Source organism: Halichoerus grypus, chromosome 9 (genome assembly GCF_964656455.1).
Source record: "Halichoerus grypus chromosome 9, mHalGry1.hap1.1, whole genome shotgun sequence".
In the NCBI taxonomy this organism is placed as follows: domain Eukaryota; kingdom Metazoa; phylum Chordata; class Mammalia; order Carnivora; family Phocidae; genus Halichoerus; species Halichoerus grypus.
In genome coordinates this window covers 90,188,805-90,215,542 of record NC_135720.1, presented here as the reverse complement: position 1 = coordinate 90,215,542, position 26,738 = coordinate 90,188,805, and the positions used below count along the sequence as shown (strand labels likewise).

At 40.1% G+C, this 26,738-nt stretch overlaps 1 protein-coding gene across 2 annotated transcripts in view; it reads right to left on the bottom strand.

Moving 5' to 3' along the window:
• The window catches only part of EYS (EGF-like photoreceptor maintenance factor), a 1,566,128-nt gene that overhangs the window by 37,617 nt on the left and 1,501,773 nt on the right, over window positions 1–26,738 (bottom strand). For both annotated transcript variants that reach the window (XM_078055169.1, XM_078055170.1), the window contains exons 36-38: window positions 23,371–23,537; window positions 22,138–22,282; window positions 15,161–15,332 (exon numbers count right to left, since the gene is read on the bottom strand). In XM_078055169.1, coding sequence (XP_077911295.1) covers window positions 15,161–15,332; window positions 22,138–22,282; window positions 23,371–23,537 — 484 coding nt within the window. The remainder of the gene's footprint in view (window positions 1–15,160; window positions 15,333–22,137; window positions 22,283–23,370; window positions 23,538–26,738) is intronic.

Genomic DNA, 26,738 nt, shown 5'->3' with positions numbered 1-26,738 from the left:
GACAGACAGCGAGAGAGGGAACACAAGAAGGGGGAGCAGAAGAAGGAGAAGCAGGCTTCCCACAGAGCAAGGAGCCTGAGGTGGGGCTCGATCTCAGGACCCTGGGATCATGACCTGAGCAGAAGGCAGACGCTTAACTGTCTGAGCCACCCAGGAGCCCCAGATATGCTTTATTCTTATAGTCACTTGTGAGATATTATGTTTTTAATTTTTTACGGTCTACAAACAACAGTGATAAAACTCTTATAGTTAAATCTTTATGCACATCTTGATCATTTCTTTTGGATAAATTTAAATATCATCATGACTTCTAGGTTTTGGACACATATTCCAACCTCTCCTCCATAATAATTCTACCAGTTTATATTCCCATCATCAGTGAATGAGAATGCTCCTAAAATAATAGAAGTGTATATACTCAAAAATACGAACTATTTTATAGGCTTTTTGTTCTTTATTGACCTAATAATTATTTCTTCAAATAAAATGACTTAGTGTTTGCCTATACATATTTACCAAGAACATATTCATTTCAAGCTCCTATATTTTCCTATATTATTTGGCAGTCTAATCACACTTATGCTTCAACAAAATTCATTTTATCAACTTAAAAAAATTTTTTTTAGTATTTACTATGTGCACAGCACTGTCATAGGTCATAAAGGATGGGCAGAAGATGTGTAAGGAGTGAGCTCTGGCCTCGGCGGAGGTGAGGTATGCCGGAGCAAAGCACCATGGGCTGCGTATGCTAAGGAACCAAGTGAGTGGCACAGAGAAATGCTGCTAGATCCAGCATGGGAATAACTCAGGGAGCAAAATTAACACTACCGCCACATGTTCACCAATGTACTGTGAGACTTGGTGCTGGGGGGAGTTCAAAACAAAAATTCTTGTCTATTTGGAAGTTATAGATAGAGGCCTGGGCACATACATAAAACGGTAAAAAAGCAAATCACAGTTTCTGAGGATATTGCCATTTCATCAAATAGAGTGTTCAGCAGAGTTCTGATGAAAGAAAATTTATATGATTATTGTATCTAAGTCAATATTTGTGCAAAAAAAAGTTTGAAAAGTTGCATCAGTTCTCCAGAATGGAGAGAAACAAAATACAGACTTAATCTGCTACAAAATTACACATTGATTTGAGTTATTGTTTGAAGAGCACAAAGAGCATGAAATATGTAAAGACTTTTTCTACAAAAATAGACTGCCTTCTGGCTCACAGTCCTCTCCTGCGGCCTCCCCAGGGATGGCCCCTATGCTTGGTGGCCTGCACAGGGATGCCTCATGTGGGGGCGCTGCTGTCCTCCCATGGGGACCCGGGCCAGCACAGGCATTCTGCTGTGTGCAACCTTCTAAATGTACCTATGGACCTTCAGATTTGAAAAACGGCTTTGGCTGGATGGTTTCAGATATATGTTTCAAGTGGCGTTTTGTACAATGGGGTTTAGAATTCAGGAATTTAGAGTGTGTGCAGAGCTTCCTGGGCTAGCACAAGATGCTTTTCCAACTGCATTCTGACATAGGGAAGGCATGACAGGCATTATATGCCTTTTTGGTTGTTTTCCTGTAAATGTTATTTTTTCTTTTTTAAATTTGCTTTTCTCCTTCTGTTCAAATTGACAGATTTCCTGTTTAATAAATTCTAAAATAAAAAACTCAAACCAAACTAGACTATCTTACCAATTTCATAAAAGAAATAAAGTATAAGAATTTTTATATAAAAACAAAACTCTATATTGTTACTTTTTTATGATGATTGCGCCATCTAGTGGGTCATTATTATCAACTTAAAGCTAAGAACAAAATCTCATTGTTTTATAGACAGACATAACAATGGTAAAATATTTATTTTTATATTAAATACAGCTTAAATCACACTAAGCATAATATAATACAGATGTTATAAACTTATTTGAAAAATAAATCTTAAATAAAAAAATGCTCATAGGGTGCTCAGAATTTTTAGGTCTGAAGCAATTAGCTTTACGTTTGAAGATTTAAAAAATTATATTCAAATACCATATACTACTTTGTTACATTATACTTTAAGAGATATTTTCACCATAATGATTTTATGCAAGATCAATTTTTTCTTTTTGTTCCTTCCCTGGCTTTTTAAACACCCTGTGAAAAGTAAATAATAAAAAGTCTCAAATCTTTATTCTTTATTCTCACTTTGGATGACAATATTTTTCTAAGCCTTGAAATTAATTCATTAACATTTCTTCCTTTAACCACATATTTACTACTTTCCTTGAGGAAAAACAGGTTTTGGAGAGGTATGTGTGTGAGGTGGGGTGTCCACAGCGTGGAAAAAGCAGAAAAAAACCCAGAGAGAGGTAGATATTCATTCATTTAAAGAATGTTTGTTACTATTTTTTTTTTTTACAAGCTAAGTGTCTGCCACTGTGCTTAGCACTGAGCATTCCACAACACATAAGGCCCCATTCTTGGCCTCATGGACTTGCTCTTTCTGAGAAGGTCAGATCAGTTAGCAGACAATTTAAATATTTTATTTATTTATTTTGACACAGAGAGAGAGAGCGTGAGCACAAGCAGGGGGAGTGGGGGAGGGAGAAGCAGGCTTCCCGCCGAGCAGGGAGCCCGATGTGGGACTCGATCCCAGGACCCTGGGATCATGACCTGAGCCGAAGGCAGACACCTAACCATCTGAGCCACCCAGGCGCCGCATAAGCAGACAATTTAAATACAATGTGACAAGTGCTAAGATGAATACTATGAGAACCCATGGGAAGGACACCTAAGCAACTTTAGTGAGTTCAGGGAAGGCTTCTGAAGTGAGATTTGCCTACATGAATGAGTGCCTCGAGAGGGAACGGCAGTAGAAGATTAGGCTGGAAAAGGAGCTTTGAGCTCAAGGGCTTTGAATAACAGGCTGAGATAGTTCAACTTGTTTTTTTAAGATTTTTTTTTTTTAATTTTTAAGTAATCTCTATATCCAGTGTGGGGCTCGAACTCACAACCCTAAGATCAAGAGCTGCATGCTCTACTGACAGAGCCAGCGGGTGCCCCAAGATAGTTTAACTTTTAAGTGACAGACGTGGGGAATGACATGACTGATGAGGCATATTTTAAAAATATTAATTTGGTATGTATAGGATGACCCTATGGTGTAACTATGAACTCTCTAGTGATGTAAGTTTAACCTTAGTGGGATCTTACTATTTTTTTTTTTAAGATTTTATTTATTCATTTAGAGAGAGAGAGAGAGCAGGGGGAAGGGGGCGACAGAGAATCCCAAGCAGACTCCCTGCTGAGCGTGGAGCCCGACATAGGGCTCAGTTCCTCAATCCTGAGGTAATGAACTGAGATGAAACCAAGAGCCAGACACCTGACTGACGGAGCCACACGGGCGCCCCCGATCTTACTATATTTTTATCATTAGATGAGATTGGGCTCGTTCAGGGTGGTATGGCCGTAGACTATTTTTACCATTAGAACAGGGGCTGGCAAACTTTGGCAGCATACAGTTTGCTTTGTGGCCATACAGATACTGTTGCAACAAGTCTGCCAACTGTTGAAAGCAGCCACAGACAATCCACAAGGGCATGGACATGGCTGTATCCCAATAAAACTTTATCCACAAAACCAGGTGATGGATCAGATTTGGCCCATAGGCCACAGTGTGCTGATCCCTGCACTAGATCCTTAATTGCATGGGGGCGGAGATCAGGTCTGTTTTGCTCTCTTTCGTAGTCCCAGGTCCTAAACCAGTTCCTGGCATACAGTAATTTTTCATTGAACATCTGGGGAATAAATAAATCAGTAAATGAATGAGTCATGGCTGGGGCACAAGGAAGTGGATGGATACAGAGGCCTGGACAGGGAAATGGCTTTGAGGGTGGAGAGGTGGAAGCAGATGTGACAAACATCTGGTAAACGTTGGTCTGAAAGATGGAAGATTATAGTAATGGCAAACATTTACCGAGGCTTACCATGTTCCAGGCATTCTTAGCACTTTAAATGTATTAATTCATTTAATCCTCCTTACGATCCTATTAGGAGGATACTATTATCATCCTCATTTTGCAGAGGGGGAACCTCAGGAACAGAGAAGTTAAGCATATTGCGTGGCGATTTGTGGCTGAGGGAGTCCATGCATTTAACTGCTGTTCTGTGTCTCTCAATCTATGGAAATCTTTGGGGTTTCAAAATTAAATGACTGAAAGGATATGGTGCCATTACTGGGGACAGGGACATCTGGCGAATATAGTTTAATGGAAACATATAAAAATCTTTTAGCTACACTGAGTTGGAGGTGACAGCAGGTGATAAAAGGGCTTTTTTCCTTTAAGTATCTAGTGACATGGCTCTTCAACTTGATGAGAAGCGGGGACCTAAGATTTGTGATAAAGTAGAACAGCAGACAAGTGGTTGAAGCATCTCTTATATAAGCTAAGAATAGTCCAACGATCCTGGGGAATCACTGATATTATACATAGAACTGTTCTCTCAGGTCCATTCCAAAAATGTTAGCTATCTTCAGTTGTTAACACATAAATAATAGTTTGTGGGTTCTGCCTCTAAACACGGAGACATGAGAACACAGAAGAAAGCGTTAGGCACTTTAGAAATATAGGTAACAGCTGGTCACAGTGGCAATCGAGAGTTGAGTCTTGGAGTATTTTACTAAGATAGTTAATTATTTTACATCTGTGCATTTAGAATGAAACTGATTTAAATTTCTAAATTGCAGATAAACTGGGTTTTATTGCCAATTTTATAGCTCAGAAACATCTATGGATTAATTTTTTCTTGTTACAATAGATATTCAACACGATGAATTTAATTTTCTTGTAATTAGGCAATTCTAAGACTTCTGAAATTTAGGATGAACATTGATATATAAAAGTTAACTGAAAATGAGATGATGGAAGATTTAATATTCTGTGTTTGAATATCACTTAAACATCATTCATTTGCTTACTAAATATTCACCAAAGGAGAAATATGGTGCACCACTCCCCATTGTTACCAGGGTGAATACGAAGCAGAAAACATGGTTTTGCTTCCCAAGGGCTTTATGATAATTTATTTACAACAAATTATTTGTTTGAAATATATATGATATATGTAAAATATACTATTCAAAGTTTATTAGGGCCTCACTTTAGCGCCAGGCACCATGTTAAGTACTTTGTAGCTAGTAACTCATTTAATACCCATATTAACCCTCTGAGGTAAATGCAATTATTAGTTTTCAGTGTGGAGTTAAAAAACAGAGAAATATAACCCCTGCCTAAGCTACTTTTTCAGCTTAGCACATAGATTCTTATTGCTTTGCATAAGAGAGATTCTTTTATATATGTTGAGGCTAATGAGGGCAAATTATTAGAATCATCATTGTGAGATGAGAGCAGAAAGAAAAAGCTCTTGGAGGGGGGCGTCTGGCTGGCTCAGTCGGTAGAGCATGTGACTCTTGATCTTGGGGTTGTGAGTTCGAGCCCCATGGTGGGTGTAGAGATTACTTAAAAATAAAATCTTTAAAAAAAAAAAAGAAAAAGTTATCTATAACTGGTAGAATCATGTTATACTTTATTTTATACTTTATGAATTTTACAAATTAGACAAACTGTATATTATATGTACTATTGTTTTTTAATTCAAATATATACAAAAGTAGAAAACATAGTATTAATCAACTTCTTTAACCAGTTTCAAATGATCAGTTTTTAGCTCTTTAGTTTCATTTGCTTCTTCGTCTACTCTTTTTCTTTTTTGGCCAAAATGTTTTGAAGCAAATCCCATTTATCTGTAAATACTTCAGTATATATCACTAACAGATAATAAACTTTAAAAAAACCCCACAACCAAATATTAGTATCATACCCAACAAAAATAACATTAATTCCTCATGATCATCTAATTTTTGTGTCCAGTTAATTATGATTATCTCAAAAAAAGTTTCTTTGTTGGGTCTTTTTTTTTTTTTTTGACATTTCATAAGGATCCAAACAAGTTCCACAAATGCATCTGCATAGTACCTGTCTTAAGGCTTGGTACCTAGAGAAAAATTCTTCCTCTGCATTTCTTTCCATCCACATGCTTTTTGTGTTGTTTGTCCAGTAGAATTTACCATATTCTAGATTTGGTTGTTTATATCCTTATAATATCATTTAACTTGTTTTCATCTATTGCCCTGATTTTTCAGAGTCTTGTAGATATAGAGGCTTGATTAGATTCATGTTCCAGGTTTTTTAATGCATTAGAGGTGGTCCTGTGTAGGTAATGACATCGTATCAGGAGGCGTATAATGTTTGCTCCACATTTAATTATGACTGGCCAGTTGGTTCAAGTGGTGGGTGTTAGCTTGACCCAACCATTTTACAGTTATCAACCTTTCATTAAATGATTCAAGCAGCCATTATTTTCCCTGATGGTTATAAAATAGTGATATTTCTAATTTCTATTATTTATCCTGCATTTAAATTAGCTCAGTTCTTTTTTTTTAAAAGATTTTATTTATTTGTTTGACAGAGAGAGAGAGAGAGAGCACAAGCCGGGGGAGCTGCAGGCAGAGGGAGAGAGAGAAGCAGGCTCCCTGCTGAGCAGGACCCTGGGATCATGACCTGAGCTGAAAGCAGACGCTTAACCAATTGAGCCAACCAGGTGCTCCTAAATTAGCTCAGTTCTAATAAGAACTACTTCTCATCAATTATCTGGCTAGTTACTATTATTTTATAACAGTTACCTATTGCTGCATAATAAATTACTCCAGACCTTAATGGTTCAAGGCAATAATAACCATTTATTGTTATTATGGACTTATAATAGGTTCCTCTGCTTTCAGGCTTGCCACCTGCAAATTCATTCTCTATACAACTGCCAGAGGGACTATATAAAATAGAGCCCGACCATTATTAAAACTGCTCAGTGGGTAGAATCATTTAATCCTTAAGTCTCACAATTTAAGGAAGGAATAAGTGCTAATGACTTCTTACCTAGCTTTGAAGTCACAAGTTGTCATTTACAGAATATCTCTTTTATTTATACAGGTCAGCCCTATTCCTTGTGAGAAGGAACTACAGAAGGATGTGCCTCTTAGGAGGGCCACCTGGAGGCTGGCTACTATACTCTTTACAGGAAAAGAAGGTTGAACCTATCCATCTTTTGCTTTAGTGGAATTTCAGAATAATGAGTGGTACACTAGCAATTTCCATAGGTGACAACTTTCTTTTTTAATCCCTTGGTGGAATGTGTGTATGGAGTATCATTACAACTACATGTATTTTATATATTGGCATGTTTATTTACATTATTCTCTGGGATTCTGAAATGGTCCCATCTTTAGCCAGTGGGAGTCTCTTTAAGTTGGCTTCTGTCTTCTTTTAAAATTGCCCTAGTAGTCTTTGACAACGCTCCTTCTTTCAGCCACAAAAAGACACCTAGGGTCATACCATACATTTCCTACCCCAGAGTTGAATGTCCAATTATACAAGATGTTTTGGTTTATTTATTTTTATTTTTATTTTTTTTAGAAGACCTGGTTTATTTTTTGTGGAAAATGCTATTTGGAGATAACAATTTTGGTACTAGAGTTTTCATTCCTCCCGAGTTACTGTTGTTTCTAGATTTCTTTCATGGACATAGCTAGGAAATAAGTACTTTAGGGGTACCTGGGTGGCTCAGTCATTAGGCGTCTGCCTTCGGCTCAGGTCATGACCCCAGGGCTCAGGTCATGATCCCAGGGTCCTGGGACCGAGCCCCGCATCTGGCTCCCTGCTCAGTGGTGAGTCTGCCTCTCCCTCTCCCACTCCCCCTGCTTGTGTTCCCTCTCTTGCTACGTCTCTGTCAACAAATAATTAAATAAAATCTTTTTTTTTTTAAAGATTTTATTTATTTATTTGAGAGAGAGAGAATGAGAGAGAGCACATGAGAGGGGGGAGGGTCAGAGGGAGAAGCAGACTCCCTGCCGAGCAGGGAGCCCGATGTGGGACTCGATCCAGGGACTCCAGGATCATGACCTGAGCCGAAGGCAGTTGCTTAACTAACTGAGCCACCCAGGCGCCCCAATTAAATAAAATCTTTAAAAAAGAAAGGAAATAAGTATGTTAGAAGAAGAAAATTAAGTCATGAATTCATGTTATTTCTAGTTCAAATTAAAAGTGAGAAGATTTTTACTTTAACTTTATGTCTGTATCTCTTTTCTCTTATGTTGAAAATCTTGGTTCCTAATGAGAAATATTAATATAATTACTCCCTTGGTTTATATCCATCCATTCATTCATCCTCCCATCAAGCTATCTTGCTATCTAGCTATTTTTATCTTTATCTGTAGCTCCAAAATAATACCAATGCTAACACTAACATGAAGACCATAGGATGCAATATAAATTATCTTTATGGTTCTTTTTGTCTTTAGGATATAAAACCCACTGTATTTAGTCAACTTATAATCAATTGAATTAAATTTTCTCTCCTAGGTTATCCCACTAACTTGGAATACAGTTAGATTCATTTATTTCCTTATTTTCTTTCAATGCTTAAGAATTTCTCCCTTTTTTTTATATTCCAGGTGAAACATTGACCTAGTTCCAAATAAAAACTATGAAGCAGATTGTATTTTTAAAAGTAAAAAAAAAAAAAAATTTAAAAAATTTAAAAAAGTGGGTGCCTGGGTGGCTCAGTCATTCAGCATCTGCCTTCGGCTCAGGTCATGCATGATCCCAGGGTCCTGGGATCGAGCCCCACATCGGGCTCCCTGCTCCGCGGGAAGCCTGCTTCTCCCTCTCCCACTCCCCCTGCTTGTGTTCCTTCTTTCGCTGTGTCTCTCTCTGTCAAATAAATAAATAAAAAGTAAATAAAATAAAAGTCCAGCTGTCATCCTTGTCACTTCTCCTTGTTCTCTTCCTCATTCTACAGGTGACCATTTATAATTTTTTTTTCTGTAATCTTCCTCTGTTCTTTTCCCTTAGAAAAACATGACCATATGTGTATGTGTATATGTAATACACATATCTATATGTATGTATTGATATCTATTTATCTATATCTATCTTTCCCTTTTCTTGCATGCTTCTTTACCCCACTTTTTTCACTTACTACATCCTGAGGATCACTCCACAGCGACACAGCAACACATACAGACTTTTATAGCCATGTCCTCTGTTGGGTAAATGTTCTCTAGCTTTACCAATCAGATACACAGTGACGCACATCTTGTGTCCAAACAAAGAGAGTTTGCTCTGGTAACCCCAGCGTCTCTTTCTCTACAGCCTCACCGCTAGATTAGACAATTTTTTGAACTTTTTCTTAATCTTAAAGGTAAGAAAAAGTATTAGCCTTAACTTGGAATCCCTAGAAAACAGTCTAAAAGCACTTTCACGGGGGCGCTTGGGTGGCTCAGTTGGTTAAGCGTCTGCCTTCGGCTCAGGTCATGATCCTGGAGTCCCGGGATCGAGTCCCACATCGGGCTTCCTGCGCGGCAGGGAGTCTGTTTCTCCCTCTGACCTTCCCCCCTCTCATGCTCTCTCTCTCAAATAAATAAAATCTTAAAAAATAAATAAATAAATAAAAGCAGTTCCACGGAAACGAAGGGGTACTCTGCCTAGCAAGGAGGAGTGAGAGAAGAGCAAAGTGAGGGGAAGGAAGAAAACCAAATGGGCGGCAGTGCGCGTTACCCAGCTGATGGCACCCACTGGTTGCTCGCAGAGGGGGTGTTTCCTGAGGGGCTGGAGAGAGCGCTACAATTCTTTGGAATACTGAGCAAGGAGAAAAGTACAGCAGGGAGCAGACAGGGCGACAGCAGGCCCTGTCACACCTTGAACAGAAGAAAGAACTCACGTTTTGCTGCGCTGGCAATGAAAGACTAAGGAACATTTTGAGCAGGAAAGAGACGGGGAGAATTTTTAGCAAGGCTCAGAGGGAGAGAAGTTTAGGGAGCAGGGTATTAGTTGGCAAACGATGGCACATCCAGCACAGGGGCACCAGTAGACTGCACTTAACACTGCTGGGTGAAGTCAGAGGACAAAACGGGCAAAGAATTCTTAACTTGGAGAGTTTGGGGGACCCTAGAGGGTCTACGATTGGGCACTATAGAGTTTGGGAAACTCCAAAATTTTATGCAAGTTTTTGTGTCCTAAACATGTTTATTTTTCAGAGGAAAGGATTTTTAGATTTCACCTGATTCTCAGACATCTGTGAGCCAAAAAATAATCAGGAAACCCAGGGGCAGTGAGATTCTGTGCTCACAGATGGATTTATGTTATAAATAAGCCTCATTTATGAACCTAGTGTAAATCTCAGGTGCCTTTCACCTCTTACAGCCACATTCTCTCTGAACGCCTATGTACTTACCGTCTGTGCAGCTCACTCTTACATTTAGCTTGTTTTTGTAAGTTTCGGTTTTCCTACCCTGTGCTTTTCTTAAAGGAACACGCCTCATATCACCCTCAGTCATCGTCAGAATATGACTTTAAGGTGTTAAAAGAAACTGAGGCGTATTAAACATTTTGAGTTCATTTGAGCAAAGATTGATTTGAACCGGCAGCCTCCAATCTAGCAGATAGGAAGGAGCTCTGAGGAGCTGTAGCAAATGAAAGACTTTTACCGGCAGAAGGGAGTGGGAACAAGGAAGTTATACTGGCAAAAAAGCAGACTGGTTATGGCAAGGTCACTTTCCTTTAGGGGATGACAGGGGCCTATCAGGCAGATTATCTAAGTCGTGCTGATCAGGCGATTCCTGACCGACTGGTTTCAGATTCCACTTCTGGGACAGCCTAAACTATAATTAAGTCTCGGTTTGGTGATGTAGGGCTGAGCATAAGCAACTCCATTTTGGGCCTGTTGTCTTGTTTTTAACAAAGGTCAAGCAAAATGCAAATTAAATGAAGTAAAATCTGCTTAAAAACCTGTTGCACAAAGCACATGTACATATATGGAGAAGTTACAACTAAACAAATCTCTTCTTTTAGCCTTGGCTGCTGACTAACAACAGAAGTAGCTTGCTGGTTCTCTGCTACATCAGAGTGCATCCCAGGAGCATGAAGGCCTTACATGAACTCTGTCTTATTATACCCTCATCTGAGAAGCTGCATTAGGACCCAGCTGGATCTGTGCATGCTGACATACTTGGAGCAGGAAAGCAGGCCTTGCAGAGCCCTGAGTCCCCGCCTTATCAAGCCTGACCTCCCACCTTACTTGGCACAAGACTTCCCCTTATGTATCCACAGGGCCTCCTACTCCCAGCTGTGAGGCAGGGAACCAAAGGGAGCATTTTGAGTTCTTCTTAAGAAAATTTATACCATCCAGCTATGCATTGGTAAGACATTCTGACCAGCTTTGAGATTTTGCATTTAAAATTTGTTCCAAACACTGTGAAATTTATGCTTCTGGGCTGGGACTTGCCTCCTGAGCATTTAAAAAATATTTTATTATGTGTCTTAGTTATTTTTCAGAAAAAGACCAAACTTTAGCTTTGATCTGTCTATACTGTTACCTAGAAATTCAATTTAATATTATCCTGCTTCAGGTAAAAAACAAAAGCGTGGAGCCATGTAAAGTTAAAAGCCTGGCATAGAGGAAAACGTCTTAAACACCATTAAAAAGTATATTACAAAGGAAACATCTTCTTTTAAAAAAGGATTCTTATTATTGAGATTAGAGCAGAATTACAAAACTTACCAAAAGGAGTAAAATTCTCCGTGAACTCCTGCTACTAGAGCTGAATGTCCGTGAACGGGAACCTTAGTACTTTTAAACAGCTTTATTGAGCTATAATTTACATACCATAAAATTTACCTCTTTTAAATTCAGGGAGCTGTACTTTTAATAAGTCATTATATATAATACTCACAAGACCTACTTCTGACGGTATAGCAGTGCTTCACATGTAGTTAATATGGTGAATATTTTGTTATTTTAATAAGAAGATCCCAAACATTGGTCCCAATTTTGATAAGAAAGATTTTAGAATCCTATAAAGGAACTTGTCAGAGGTGTCATTCTCATCGTACATGATTAATCAAGTTTATTTGTTATTCAAGTCAAGGCTCTCATGTTAGACCATGAGAAAGAGCTTTCCACCCACACAGGAATTGATGAAACCCCCAGGGCCTGTGTTATGAGGCAAGTTACTTCCAATTTGGAGAAAATATCAAATGTCAACTGAAGACAACTTCATTAAAAAAAAATTAAGAATAAATGAACAGATTACATCCTGCAGTTAAAGAGACACTTAACCCTTTTGTTACCTTATCTATATTATTAGCTGCTTTTAAATTCATTTCTCGTTATTTAGGTTCTGAAGAGAGTTTTGATCCAGGAACTAGAAGATTTGATTTTGGGGCCTGCTATACTACTTTTAAGGTGCTGGTTTATCCTCCTGATTCACTTGCAATCTCTGAGGCTTGGTTCCCCATCCATTAAGTTGGGACTAGCGTATCTGCCTTGACTAATTTAGGAAGGTGTGTGATTAGGAGCAATGGAAATAGTGTATGCAAAAAACGCTCCATTAGCCACACACTGCTGTGCAATTGTGTGGTATTACTTCTATTACCACAAATCAAGACAATTATCTATATTAATCAAAATAATCTGCAAAGAGTTTGAAGTGTCTCTCTACACTTGACACTATATTTTCCAAGGTAAACACTTGTGGCTTTTAAATGGAAACAGTTAGGCCCTTTATTCCATACAGAAGAATGACGAGGTGGAGTGAATTTCCTACCTGGGCCTTCAATTTCTTCCGCTTTCTTAATGTCACTTCCCATGCTTTATTACTGCATTCTTTATTACTATCAGTTTATTTATTACCGCATTAAAAGATAACAAAAACACCTCATAGGTGACTTGAAGAATGACCACATTTCTTTAGATAAAGTGAGGTAAATTTGATCTTTTGAATAATTAAGCTTGGTTATAGAGCAAGTTAGAATGCATAAGTTGTAAAGCAAACCTAAAGGTTTCATTAAAAATTGTAAAGAAGTAGCAATAAAATCATAATGGTTAAGCTAATTCAAACATATATTTCTTTATGATGGTGGCATCCCAAGCCTCAGGTTTCGTCCTTAGTAATTCCATGGGCTTGAGCACATTACACATTTTTTCTTCACAAGTTTCCATAAAATTCAGCTAGCTCTTTTAACTTACTGATTAGCACATTAGATGTCTTGGACATCCCAGAACACATCAAGCCTTTTTGTACTTGTTTTGGATTAATTTAGATTTGACTCCCACTGACATTCCTCCCACCATCATAATCAATAGGTCATAATATACCATGAATATTTCTCTGTAATATCTTCTAAATTAATTCTTTCCTTTTTTATGGCTATTTCTTAAAACCAGGCCCTTCATAATGTGCTTAGATTTTCCAAAACTGTCTCCTGGTGATTCCCCAATATATCCATGCTGCAAAGGGATGTCGACAGGATTGTCTTTACCATGGCTTTTTCCTGCTCAGAAAACTGCTTATGTCTCATTCTTGAGGACAATCAAATCTGTTATCTGTCATGTCAATGTCTCATCCTTCTATACTTCATCTATCCCATTTCTCATAGCTAATCGATTACAATATTCTGTTTAGTCAGTTTGGCTTCATTCTCATGATCATCATGGGGTCACCTTGCTTGTCCTTACATTTGCACTTATGCTTAGAACCTTTGGAATAGAGATTCCTTCTACTTTTTCATTGAATAGCTACTCATTGGTTCATTAACTGAACAAATAATTAATGAATGCCTATTCCATGCTGGGCAACTCTTCAAGGTGTGAAGGAGACAATGGTAGAATGAGAGATCAGGCCCATCGTCAAGGGAAAATAATAACTAACATAAACAAGCAAACAAATAAATACAATTAGAGAATAATATTTATGGAGAAAGTAAAATATGATGATGTGATAGAGAATGAGTAGAGGGAGGGATAGTTTTGGGTTGATCTAAGGGAGCACCTTCCTGAGGAGGTGATAAGAGGGAGGCAGCCAAACAGACACTGATGGCAAGGGTGCCCCCCGCTGGAAGACACAGTGTACAGGTCTAGAAGCAGAAATGAGCTGGGTGTGTTCAAAGGACAGGAGTAGGCTAACTGGACTTGAGCACATGGAGAAAGGATTAAGAGAGAAGATCCAAGAGGCTGCAGGGGCCAGATCATGTAGGGCCTTATTGGTTATGGTGGAGGGTTTAGATATTATTCTACATGTCCTAAGAAGTCCCTGGAGAGTTTTGGGTAAGAAATAGGAAGATCTAATGACAATCTCCTCTCTTATCACCTCCACCCCCCAACAAGAAGCCTTTCCTCACCAACCCAGTGCATTGGAATTAGCAGGTGTTTGAAATTTGCCCTTTGCTTTTGATTATTTTCCGGTGAGGAGGTGGAGGGGAACTGTTCAGGGGAGGTAAGGGACTCACTCAGGCCTTATTAAACTGGGTGCTCTTCTACCCTTGTCTTGCAGGGTATAAGAACTTCCTACTTCATGAATTGCTCTGCAGGGAGCTAGCACGAGTGGTGAAGTGCATTGTGCCTTCTGACATGCCCTGTGGGACAACGTGGACCGATCACTTTTGTGGCTGTCTCATACATGTAGAGAATAGCTAGGATGTAAGGAACTGAATTGAATAGCTAGAGTGGAAGAAATGGAAGGACGGAGTGTTTACTTCCTCCTTCTTTGGCATATTCCCAGAGCACCCTCTAAGACTACTTATGCACAGAAGAGATGCTCAACAAAAGTTCTTTACAAGACAACATTCCTTTGTTGTTCCCATTCAACAGGTCCATGTTTTGTTTCATACTGAAGTAATTCGGAAGTCAAATCACACAGCTTTGCTAGGGTCCACCTCGCAAGGACCCCTTCTGATGGAGCTCAAGCCTAAATATGAAAGCAAATCCCAGTAGGCAAATCCTTGTATGATTAACATTTCTGGCAACACTCTCAATGCTATGAATTTAAGATTCTTTTCCATGGTGTCTAGAATGAGATGTAGTGACTCATTTCCATTGTTTAAAAGAATTGAGAAGATAGCATAAATGTTGCACTGACCCTTTCCAGTTGCTTTTATCTGTGGCCCAGTCACCTAGGAAGTCCACATAAAAACATTTTAAATGTGAGCATCGGTCTCTGTTTCTTGTTTGTGTGAGTGGAGTACTGCTTAGCATGCAAATAACCTGCTAGTTTCTTTCTGAATAATGTCATACTTACTAAACAGCGGATCCACCCTCTATGCATGTCCCACCATTGGCACATTTCATTAAACTGCAGGGAGAAGCATCGCACTGGCCAACGCTGCGCCCAGCATTCGGGTGGCCCTCAGGGTTTCCCAGGCCTCTGAAATGGCCCTTCTTAGTGCGAACTTGCATAGTGAAAATGCAACCTTGGAGAAAGGCAAAAACACTTCATATTAAAAAACTAGAAGAAACAGACAAAACAAGAAGATAATTATTTTTCATTTTTTAAAGCAGCATTTTTTCAACATAAAGTAATACATGTGAATTTTTAAGAAAAGACTATAAAAATGTAAAAACAGAGAAGCACAGAGAGAAAAATTAAAAAAATTATCTACAGTATCAACACTGTAGAAAAGACAATTATATTTTTTAAAGATTTATTTATTTATTTGAGAGAGAGAGAGAGTGATGAGCAAGGGTGGGGCAGAGGGAAAGAATCTCAAGCAGACTCCACATTGAGTGGGAAGCCTGATGTGGGGCTCGATCCCAGGACCCTGAGATCATGACCTAAGCCAAAACCAAGAGTCGGCTGCTCAACAGACTGAGCCACCCAGGCACCCCTAGAAAAGACAATTATTAACATTTTGGTATGAATTATATACCACTAATTATTAGCATACAAACACAGCAGTTTTTCTATGCTTAGCTCTATTTTCTTTTAAACAAAAATAGAATCCTGCGTTAAAATACGTAATATCTAGTATTACAAGCATTTGTATATCATAAATACCATTAACTCTTTTTTCATAGCATTAACTTTTTAAATGATAGCATACTGTTCTTTTATATATCTAATTAATTTTCAATTATTGGGCAACTGACTCATTTCTACTTTTTTGCTATTAAAAATAATGCTATGATTAACATCATATGGATATCCTTGTGTATTTGCTAATTATTTTCTTAGTATTATTTTCTAGCAGTAACACTACTAGGGCAAAAGATATGGATGCTTTGAAGGGTGTCCCAGTGTCGCAGATATTTTGCACAATTTTATCTCCCCCACTCACTACTGGAACACCTGCTTCTTCATGATCACCACATGCAAGAGATTATTATGCTTCATTTTAAAATGAAACGAAGAATAAAATTTTCTTTTGCTATTTTTAATTGGGGTTGAAAACCTTTTAATAAATGTATTAGCCATTTGTATTTCTTACTTTTCATTTGTTTATTATATAATTTTTTCTCTATTCATCACTTTAAACATTAATTCGGAAGACCTGCTTACATAATGAGTGTATTAGTTGTTTGCCATATATTGTTAATACTTTTTTCAGTTTATTATTTGCCATCTAATTTTGCTTATGGTGAAGCTTTTATTTTTTTATGTAGGGAAGTTTATAATTTTTATGTTGTCACATTTCTCTTTTTTCCCCTCAAGGATTTGTCTCTGCATATATCCTTAGAAAGGTCTTTCCCAGGTATACACTGTACGATCTTACTGATATATGGAATCTAAAAAAGTCTAACTCATAGAAGCAGAGTGGAATGATGGTTGCCAGGGGCTAGGAGTGGGAGAAATGGGGGAGATGTTAGTCAAATGGTATAAACTTTCACTTATAAGATGAATAAGTTCTGGGGATCCAATACAAAGCATGTGCCTATAGTTAATAATACTGTATTATATACCTGAAATTTGCTGAGAAAGTAAATTGTAAGTGTTCTTACCACACATAGATACAAGGTAACCATGTTAGATGATGAATGTGTTAACTTGACCGTGGTACTCTTTTCACAATGTATGTGTAGTCCAAATCATCACCTTCTACACCTTAAATATATACTATTTTATTTGTCAATTGTATTCAGCAGGGCTGGGAAAAGAAAGATCTTTAACACCCTAAGATTAGGAAAATACAAACAAAAAGGGCAGTTCAACAAAGACTTTATATGGAACTGTTTGGGATCCTGAAATGTGGTATAATTTTACTCCTCTCCTTCAGCACTTACAGTTTGTTTTTAAAGTACTTTTAAATCGATATGGTTATCGGCTATAAATAGTGTCTTTAAAATGAGGAAATAAAGGCTAGACTGGATTTTATTTTCGAAACTTTCAGGAGTTGAAAGCACAGAATAATTCCTCATGGTGAAAAAGATGGGTTCAGTTTTGAAAGGCCAAGACTTTACTTTCCAGCTTAATTTTCACTGGCCTTTTCGCTGACAAGCACCACTCTCAGCAGGCACTGCTATTTTCTTATTGTGAGAGAACCGTGATCGTCCTTCCTCAGATTTAACCTTTGTTATTTCTCCAAGTCCTGCCATCTACTGTTGCACAAAAAAAGCACTGCACAAGATGAAGAAATTAATGAATGCTATCAGCTTTATACAGAATAACCAGGTAACTTAATTAACAAAGCAGGGTTTCCCATGCTTTTTGCAGAGTGAAATGCTCTCAGCAGAGAGCAAAAGTGTAAGTACAGGACGGAGTCAGGTGGGTCTGGGTCCAATTGTAATTTCTGCCACATAATGGGTAGATGATCCAAACCTGAGTGCCAATCTTTGCTCTTTTAAAATGGGGACAAGAATAACTATTCTATGAATTAAGAGGAATAGGCTAATATACATAAACTGGCCAGTATAATCCCTGGCAGCTAGTAGGTCTCATATTCTACCTTGTCTACCTCAGTGTCTCAAGCCCTTTACCACCTTTATAAATTTTTTTCTTTTTAGCAAAAATTGAGATGTTTGTAGTTTTTATAATCATGCACTGAAAAAAACTTGTAAATGACTATAACAAATATTAAATTCTGAAATGTTTCATTTAAAACCACTTCTGCTTTATATAGATAAATGAAATGCTTTTGTTATGAGGAATTGCTGAAATATATTTTTGGCTAAAAACATGGCAATGTTATATTTAGAGAAACATTTGGCTAATACAAATAGTTAGATGTGTTTATTTTACAGAGAGATGCTTCATGTCAGTCAACATATGCAGTTTACAGGCAATTACAGTGGAAGCCATATGTAGATATATATATATTGTATATTTTCAGTCTTACTAATACAGCAAAGTATAATCTGCTTAGTATAACACCATGCAGGGGCACCTGGGTGGCTCAGTCAGTTAAGTGTCTGCCTTCGGCTGAGGTCATGATCCTGGGCTTCTGGGATGGAGCCTGATCATATCAGGCTCCCTGCTCAGCAGGAAGTCTGCTTCTCCCTCTGCCTCTGCTCCTCCCCCTGCTCATGCTCAATCTCTCAAATAAATAAATAAATTCTTAAAAAAAAAGTATAGCACCATGCACCAGGTATTCAATACATACTTCCTGCAAATGGTAAAGTGGTTATGATAAAGACTTGGAAGCCATCAGCCATGTGTATATTGGGAAGTAAGACTGGCTAGGTTCCACATAAGTGATAGCATTTTTTGGACAGTAAAATAATATTTAACTTGTTGCAATAAATCCTTTCTCCCCCTCCCCGCCATGTGTTCTGGTTTGAAAAGTACCATGCAATTAAAAAGAGAGAGAGAAAAAGCAGAACTAGCAAGAAACTGACCGTACTGACAGAGCAGGGTCCTTTTAGTTGGAATAACATGTTCTTTACAGTGTTGTTAATGAATCTGAATCTATTTCATGTTCACTCTGATATTCAGTTGAGTAATAAATATTTAGTAATCCCGGCATCAATGAACCTGAGCTGCTGTAACACTAGAATAATAGATAGACGGGACAGATTTCCCCATGTTCACACTGACCAAAAGTAACTTTTAATTCTACATCAGGACTAAATAGGTCTGTCAGTGAAAGCAACAGATCTTAGAACATTGATGAAAGGGACGGACCTTCTTCCCATAAAAATGCACAAGGGCACAGGCAGTTATAAGTGTGGTTTCAGGAGACTTAAGGACACACTGAATCCCATCCAGGAACCTCAAGCTGGGAACATTGCAGCTTTGGAATAGATGTAACTTTGTAGAGGAGGACAGAATTCTTCTTACGGCAGGTGAGAGAGTAAGGCCTTCTCTGCCTGGTGTTTCGATTACTCTGGATAAGGGTTATTTAAACCTCAAGATCTTCATAAGTATTAAAGGTTATAGGGAAGTAATGGCTCATTAGAAACCATTTCCAGAACAAAAACAAATGGGCTTTATCAACAGTAAGGATTTATATTTTAGACTGAGAACTTCTGGATTAGAGTCATTTATCACTAGTGTTTATAAAAATATGAAAGCCTAAATCATATAATCTTTTACTATGTGTAATCACCACTCTAAAGACAAATGTGGTAGCCTTAGTCTAATTATTAAAATTTTTCATGAAACTCTGTATTTGTTCTGTTATGGTTAATTAATACAGTGGCTTCCAAATCTGGGGAGGCTTATCGAAATGCAAATTTTTATTTATTTATTTATTCATTCATTCATTCATTCATTCATTCATTTACTTATTGCAATGCAAATTTTTAGATTCCATCATAGATATTTTGATGAGGTATTTCCAGCATAGGGTCCAGAAATCTACATTTTAAGAAAATTATCCTATATCCTTCTTTACAGACCGGAGAGCTCAGCTTTTGGAGGCGTGTGGTCCTGCTGTGATCCGGTTGTTACAGTACATTGGTAACAAGTGTCCCAAATTTTCAAAACAGCGTGAATGCGAGTTAATAATGGATAAGAGGCAGACATCAGGGGAGGATTCAAGAGACAAGTGATAAGATTAGGGGCTTTCAAGGTCATGGAACTTCCATGAGACTGGATTAAGAGGCAGTTGCTAAGCAGACCTGCCCAAGGCTTCTACCCCGAGCGCCGCGGCAGCTGCCTTGCAATCCTAGCGTCTCTGTCTGAGGAAGGGCCCACCGTGTGCGAGCTGCACTCAGCTCACCGACACACTTACGGAGAACGTGACAGGTCTCAGGAGAGCCTCTGTTCTCATTAGCAAGGTGTACAGAAAATTCATAATAGAAGGGAGAAAATTACACAAGAAAACCTCAGGAAGCACTGGCCTTCAATCAATTGGACAACATCAAATCCAACGACGACAGGATGGAATGGTAATAGTAAACATGTACTGAGTGTTTATCATGTATTGGTTTCCGGGCTAAGCCCTTACTGTCATTATTTTATTTAATTGATTCACTCAGAAGAACCCTATGAGGTGGATCTTTTTCTCCTCTGAGGAGAAAAGAGGAAAATGGGAGCTCAAAGCGCGTGAGGGCCAGGCTACAAGTTAGGGAGCGGCTACGTGGCAGCGCCTGAGTCTGAAGCCGCCCGGACTCCAGAGCCGGTGCGCCCACCCAGCGCCCGCACGTGCCGCGGGGAAAGAGGCGGCGGCCCGGGCGGAGCTGTGCCCCCCGCCCCCAGCAGCACCGTCGCCATGGCTGACTCAGAGCGGGCACTGGAAACCAGGCGCCAGGCTTGTGTTCTCTCACCACTCCCTCCGTTTCAGAACTGCGTGGCAAGAGAAGTGCTGTTCTTGGTCCATTTTATAGGTAAGGCACAGCGAGGCACAGGGAGGTGACTAGCCGGGGTCCTGAGGCTTGTAGGTGGCAGAGCCGGGCTGCATACCCCGTCGGTTGTGTTGGGTTCCGGAGTCCACGCTCTGACCCTTGATGCTATTCCCGGAGCATTTATGTAAGCGTCGTGTCCGTGAGTAAAAGACAGCAAGGTCTGATGACCCTGCCCTGGGTCTCCACCTCGCTGAGCGGAAGATGTGCTTCTTCATATTCATAAGTTTACCCACCCCTTTTCTTGAATATAGTGTTTTTAAAAACTCATTGATTTGTCTTGGCCTTATACTCCTTTTCAGATTATCTCCTGCTGTAAGGACTGTCGAGTTACTACATTTAGCACAGTGCCTTAATATGCTTTAAACTCTTCTATAAGGCACCCTTCTGAGAATCAGCCCTGATTACATATTCAAGGAAAAAGTTTCTTGGACAGCCGTGGCAGAAGGAGCTCACTTTACTGGAAGATGACCTTGTATCACGCTGGGTAGCTGTGTTGCTTTCATATGTTTCACGTACATAGGCTCCTGCATCCGTGTTTAAAAAGAAGTCAGTGGAGGTGGGGAGAAGGATGCTGCCAGGCAGGCAGAGGACTCAAGTGCCTGACATGGCTCTCGATGGCGGCTCCTGTCCTGTAGAGATGTGCATCACATCCCAGTCCCTATTCCTTGACTTCTGCCGGAAAGCAGGCAGGTCATGGGTGGGTGGCTGAGGACACTATAACCAACAGCTCCTTGAGCAAATATTCTGAGACTAGGATCCATCAAAAAGCTTATTTTCACCAAATGCACTATTATAACAATTCAAAGCATGTCTTTATCTCACAACTCTACTGTGAATCAGCTTTATGGGAGAAGGTCTGAGTCTATTTCCCTTTCTGAACACAGAGAGACAGACTATGGCAATACGATCACTTGCTCAATCATAATGTTCCCCCTGAAGCTTCTTAAGTTGTGGGCCACGCGTTGGTGGTATGGATCAGTTAGCTGCAGTCTATCTCTCACCTGTACATCAAGTAGGTTCCAAAGTTAGCTGGAGTTTCAATATTTACTGTGACTCTATGAGCTTTACCCTATTTGCCCTATATTAAAAAGCACCCTATATTAAAAAAAATTAGTCATGCCCCTGATCCCCCCATATCATGCTCTACTTTTCCTTTTCCCCCCTACAGAATTTGTTAGCTTATACTATTTTCTTATAGTAGTTTTATTTCTTCATCATATTTAGTGTTTATTGCCTTTACGCAACTGGAATGTACACTCACAAGTGCAGGGGATCTTTGTTTTCTTCATTGAAATATACTACACATGTAGTACATAGGTAGGAAGTGATGAATGAACAGTGATTGAACGCTTTCTATTAAAATCAAACTTTGGTCAAGTCTGATTAGAAAGCAATCCATAATTCTGGTTTTGGAACTAGAAGTGTATTATTTAAAGTTTTTTCTTGTCTCAGAATTTGAAACTGGTAGGTAGAGTGTAAAAACCAACCACGCCTTACCTTGAAAGCCATTTTTAAAATCGGCTCCAGTGGGTAAGAGATCTGGTGTATATTCACTGTAGCCGCCTACATAAAACTGACTGACGACATTGAGACCAACCAGTCTTCCCGGGGAGATGACGGATTTATTTTTATGATCATCTACCTTTAAAAGGAAAAGAATTCAAAAGCTATTAAAAAAGGAATTAATTCCCCAGGGTGAACTGTTAAGATACTGTTTTGTTATTTTCCATTAACTTGGCATGAAAAATTCACAAAGACCTGAATTTTGAAAAAATAAAAAACACCTCACCACTCTATTCTTTGCTTCTCTGCTGGTGTCTGTTACCATGGATATATTAATATAGCAGTCATAGTTTTGCATTTCAATCAAAATCACAGTTCTCCAAAGATCAGAAGCTAGCATCCCGTTGGTCTTCCTCCATGTAGCCTTGGCCCCTCCCCTTCCATTCTCAATACAACCACCAGAGTCATTTATCAAAAAAAGTCAATTGACTGCGGTAACCAACCCCCCTTCTAAAATTTCTCAGTAGCTCCCCATTGCTCTTGATAAAAATCTAACTTCTTGGGGCACCTGGGTGGCTCAGTCAGTTAAGCGTCTGCCTTTGGCTCAGGTCATGATCCTGGAGTCCTGAAATCGAGCCCCGAGTCGGGATCGAGCCTCTAGTCGGGATCCAACCCCTAATCGGGATCCAGCCCCGAGTCGGGCTCCCTGCTTGGCAGAGAGCCTGCTTTTCCCTCTCTCTGCCCCCTGCTCGTGCCCTCTTCTCTCTCTCTCTCAAATAAATAAAATCTTTAAAAAAAAAAATCTAACTTCTTAGCGCGACATCTAAGTCCTTTGATAATATAGACCTGGTCTACCAGCTAACCACCTGTTTTGTTCCTCCCTACCTGAGAGCCACACTGAACTACTCACATTCTTTAAGTCCACACTGGCCACTGTTGTTTTTCTGAACTCCCATTTATTTGCAGTTATGCTCAAGCATCACCTTTTTGGGGGGGAGCATTTCCTGAGCCCTCTCTCGCACCTTATCTGCATTAGGCATCCCTCTTACTTATCCCCACACCACCTAATTGCAAGCATGCCTCTCATCTTCAGCTGTGGGCACCAGTCTGTGAACTGTGCGGGGCAGGCAGCACGGGCCTGTGGCCTCTGGCCTCTACTGCACAGATCCCATGATATATGGTTATGCTCAGCAGAGCTGTGGGACAGATGAAGGGACGACGTTTTACCTTCAGCCAGCCCATCTGGAAGAACCTCCCCAGACGGACCGTGTGGATGCCAAGGCTCAGATCGAGGGGATCACTGCTGAGACTTGCTGTGCCCGATCCCAGGTTGTAAGTGTAAACCACACTGCCATTGCGCAGACCCACGGCCAGGAAGTCATCGCCGTTCAACCCTGGAATGAGAAGACATGTGGGGCATGCTTGCTGAGAGAAAATTCAGGAGTCTAGTCAGCTTCACTTTATTGTCTAGTTCTGAGGTACAGACCAGCATACAGGAAGCTATAACAGACATGCCGCCTCTCATCAGCACTCAGGTATGTGTGCCTCTGGGTATTGTTGTTCACACCCCCAGAAACTGCGTGAACACTAAAAGTTCTTCTTTGAAGCCACGAGGATTCTCATCAACCCAGGGGAATGATCAATACTTAAAAAGTTGGGATTAAAATCTCCCTTTTGTCTGAATGAAATTCAGTGTGCACTTTATAATACATAGAATTTTTTTAATTATTATGTTATGTTAATCACCATACATTACATCATTAGTTTTTGATGTAGAACTTTATAATAGAGTTGAACTGCTCTGATAGTTCAGGAGATTCAAAAGAATTGAGATAACCGAACTTCAGCTTTGGAATTCTATGAGTCGAAGTTTTAAAAATGTTATTTCCGTAATTGCTCAGGATATGCTATAATTGTTCTATTACAAAAGCTCTTGACCATACTCCCATGACCACTTAAAGGTGGGTTGTTTCTGCATTCCCTATTCTCATTCTCCCTCCATTAGTTCAGGACCACCCATGGAGAACAGTGAATTGCAGGACCCAGAGCACTCAGGATATAGCTCATGTAGACCCATGGGAAAGGGGGAAGGTGGGTGGGAGAGAACCAGCATCAGACACAAGAGGAGGGTCCTGGTGGTATGCCTGGTGACATTAGGAAGATTGGAGATAGTCAACAGTGTCATTCCCAGCAGGTGGGCAGAGCACGCATAGGTCAAGGCAGAGCTTCTTGAGTTAAGTAGAGACAAGAGGCCTGTCCGCAGGGAGGAGGGACCCAAATATATCATCCAGTTTCTGAAAGGTCTGTTTGTGGACCTTAATACTGAGGTTTGCGGGTAGAAAACGAAGGCAAGGATCTCTGCTCGGAGGAAGAATATGAGGCCTGATTGAAGTAAGAAGCTTCATCAGGTGGCAAAAAGTAGAAGTGAGTCCTTGGATGTGGACAAAGTTGGTTGTGAGTGTGTACAACCACCCCCTCCTACACTCTTAAGGGTGATGTTGTATGTTCCCTTGGCTTCTGTTGTTAGGCTAAGCAAGGTAAAGGAGAGAAAGATCTTCAGGGCTGGGGGTTTCTAGATAGCATAGGGAAGTGGGCTTCCTAAGGCACTGGGAAATGGAAGACAAATATTTAGAGATACTTGAATCTACCTGTGCTTTTCTAATGGGCCTGCCATGGGCCCCGAGCTGGGTTATTTTAGAAGCTCCTTAAGCGAGTGTGATATGCAGCCAGGGTTGAGAGTCACTGTGTTAAGCACCATACCGCTGTCTAAATATGTTGGGAACTCATAGGAAATCTCGTTCTCTCTCTCTCGGGTGATCTCTTTCCCCCTGCACTGTTGCAACAGCTTAGCTGGGTATAAATTTTAAATAGGAAGAACTCCCAGGAGAAAACAGATTCAGGAAGGCAGTTCAGCAGAAAGGAGAAAAACCATCAGAGACTGAAGTCTCTCAGGCAGCGGTTGGACTTTAGAAGACACAGGGAGAGAGGGCTGAACAAAGAATTCTAAGAGACTTTTCTGTGGGCTGTGAGTGGGCATCTTTTTTTAAGGAATTCTAGTGGGCATCTGAATTGTCTTTTCAATTGTTCAGACTATTGGAACGGAGATGGTATTCTGCCAATGGAACTGGTGGTAGGAGAGCAATTTATTTGAGCCATAACCTTCTCTCCTTTCTGTCCTCTTGCTATTCCTCCTTCCTTAAGTCATCAAAAGCCTGTATCATGCCAAGAAAACATGATCATCAAGGTCCTACAGCCTGGCTAGGAGGAGATGGGAAGTTTGTCTCAAGCGCCCTGGGGATCTGAGGAAGAGCAGCAGTGGGGGCAGTCATCATGACAGGGTGGGAAGGACAGTGAGGACATTCAAAAGGAGGTGATTTCTGAGTTGGTTTCTGAGCTAACCCAGAAAGTGACAAATAAGAAGTTACTAGGTAGATGAGGAAAGGGGAGGTTCTGAAGAGGGCCACTCGAAGCAGAGGAAATAAGAGGCAGAGGACATGGAATGCTTACAGGCCTGCTGGGGGCTGGGCCTGGCTGGCATTTAGTGTCTATGGCAGAAAGATCTTTAAGGCCTAGTATACAGCAATGAATGAGCTGAATATTTTACTGGACACTCTCTTGAAAGAGAGAGAGAAGGGGGAAGGGCAGAGGGAGAGAGAGAGAGAGAGAGAATCTTAAGCAGGCTCTATGCCCAGCATGGAGCCCGACGTGGGGCTCCATCTCACAACCCTGAGGTCATGACCTGAGCCAAAATCAAGAGTCGGACACTTAACTGACTGAGACACCCAGGCGCCCCTAGTCTTAGATTTTAGAAGACTCTCATAGCAAAGTTGAGGGCAAGACCGAAAGGCAGATTTGGAATCTCACTGGAAGGTCGTTCAAGTGACTCAAGAGAAGAGATTAAGGTCCAAATAAATCAAGGCAGTGGCAGAGGGGATAGTTTCAGAAAAGAGGAGGAATTTGTGTGTGACTTGGAAGGAAAATCCGAAAGGACAGATCACTTTGGAGGGAAGAGTTGAGGAAGAGGGAAGAGCTGAAGGGGTTCCAAAGAGTCTGGTTTAAAGAACCACACGGAATGATGGTCAGTTATGGAGATAGGAGCCTTGGCAAGGGCAGGGTGGGGAGAGAGACTGACTTCAGTTTATGGATACTCCTGCCTACAGACCTGTCCCAGAGCATAGAAGTAAGGATGCACCAACAGGTGTGGATAAGCAGAGCCAGGGAGCTCATCAAATTGTCAAGCAGATGATCGCCTCTTATTGACAAACCACGGGTCCACCAGGGTTGTTTTCCTTTTCTCTGCGACACCTTCCACTCTGGACCTTTCCTCACTGGTAACCCCTGACGGTGAGTGATGGAGGAGATAAGAGAAAGGAAAGCAGTTGACTACCAGAGCTGGTGCCTGGAAGGTGAACGTTACTTCAGGGAGTTGGAAATGCTCTAGGGTGATGTTCTGTGAACCTGAGAGTCCACCACAATCACTCAGGGAGCTTGTCAAAAATAGATTCTAGATTGACCTTATGGCACCTGTGGGAGAATCTCTGAAGCTAGGGCCTGGAAATATATATATTTTAACAGCATCCCCATCTGCTTGTTTA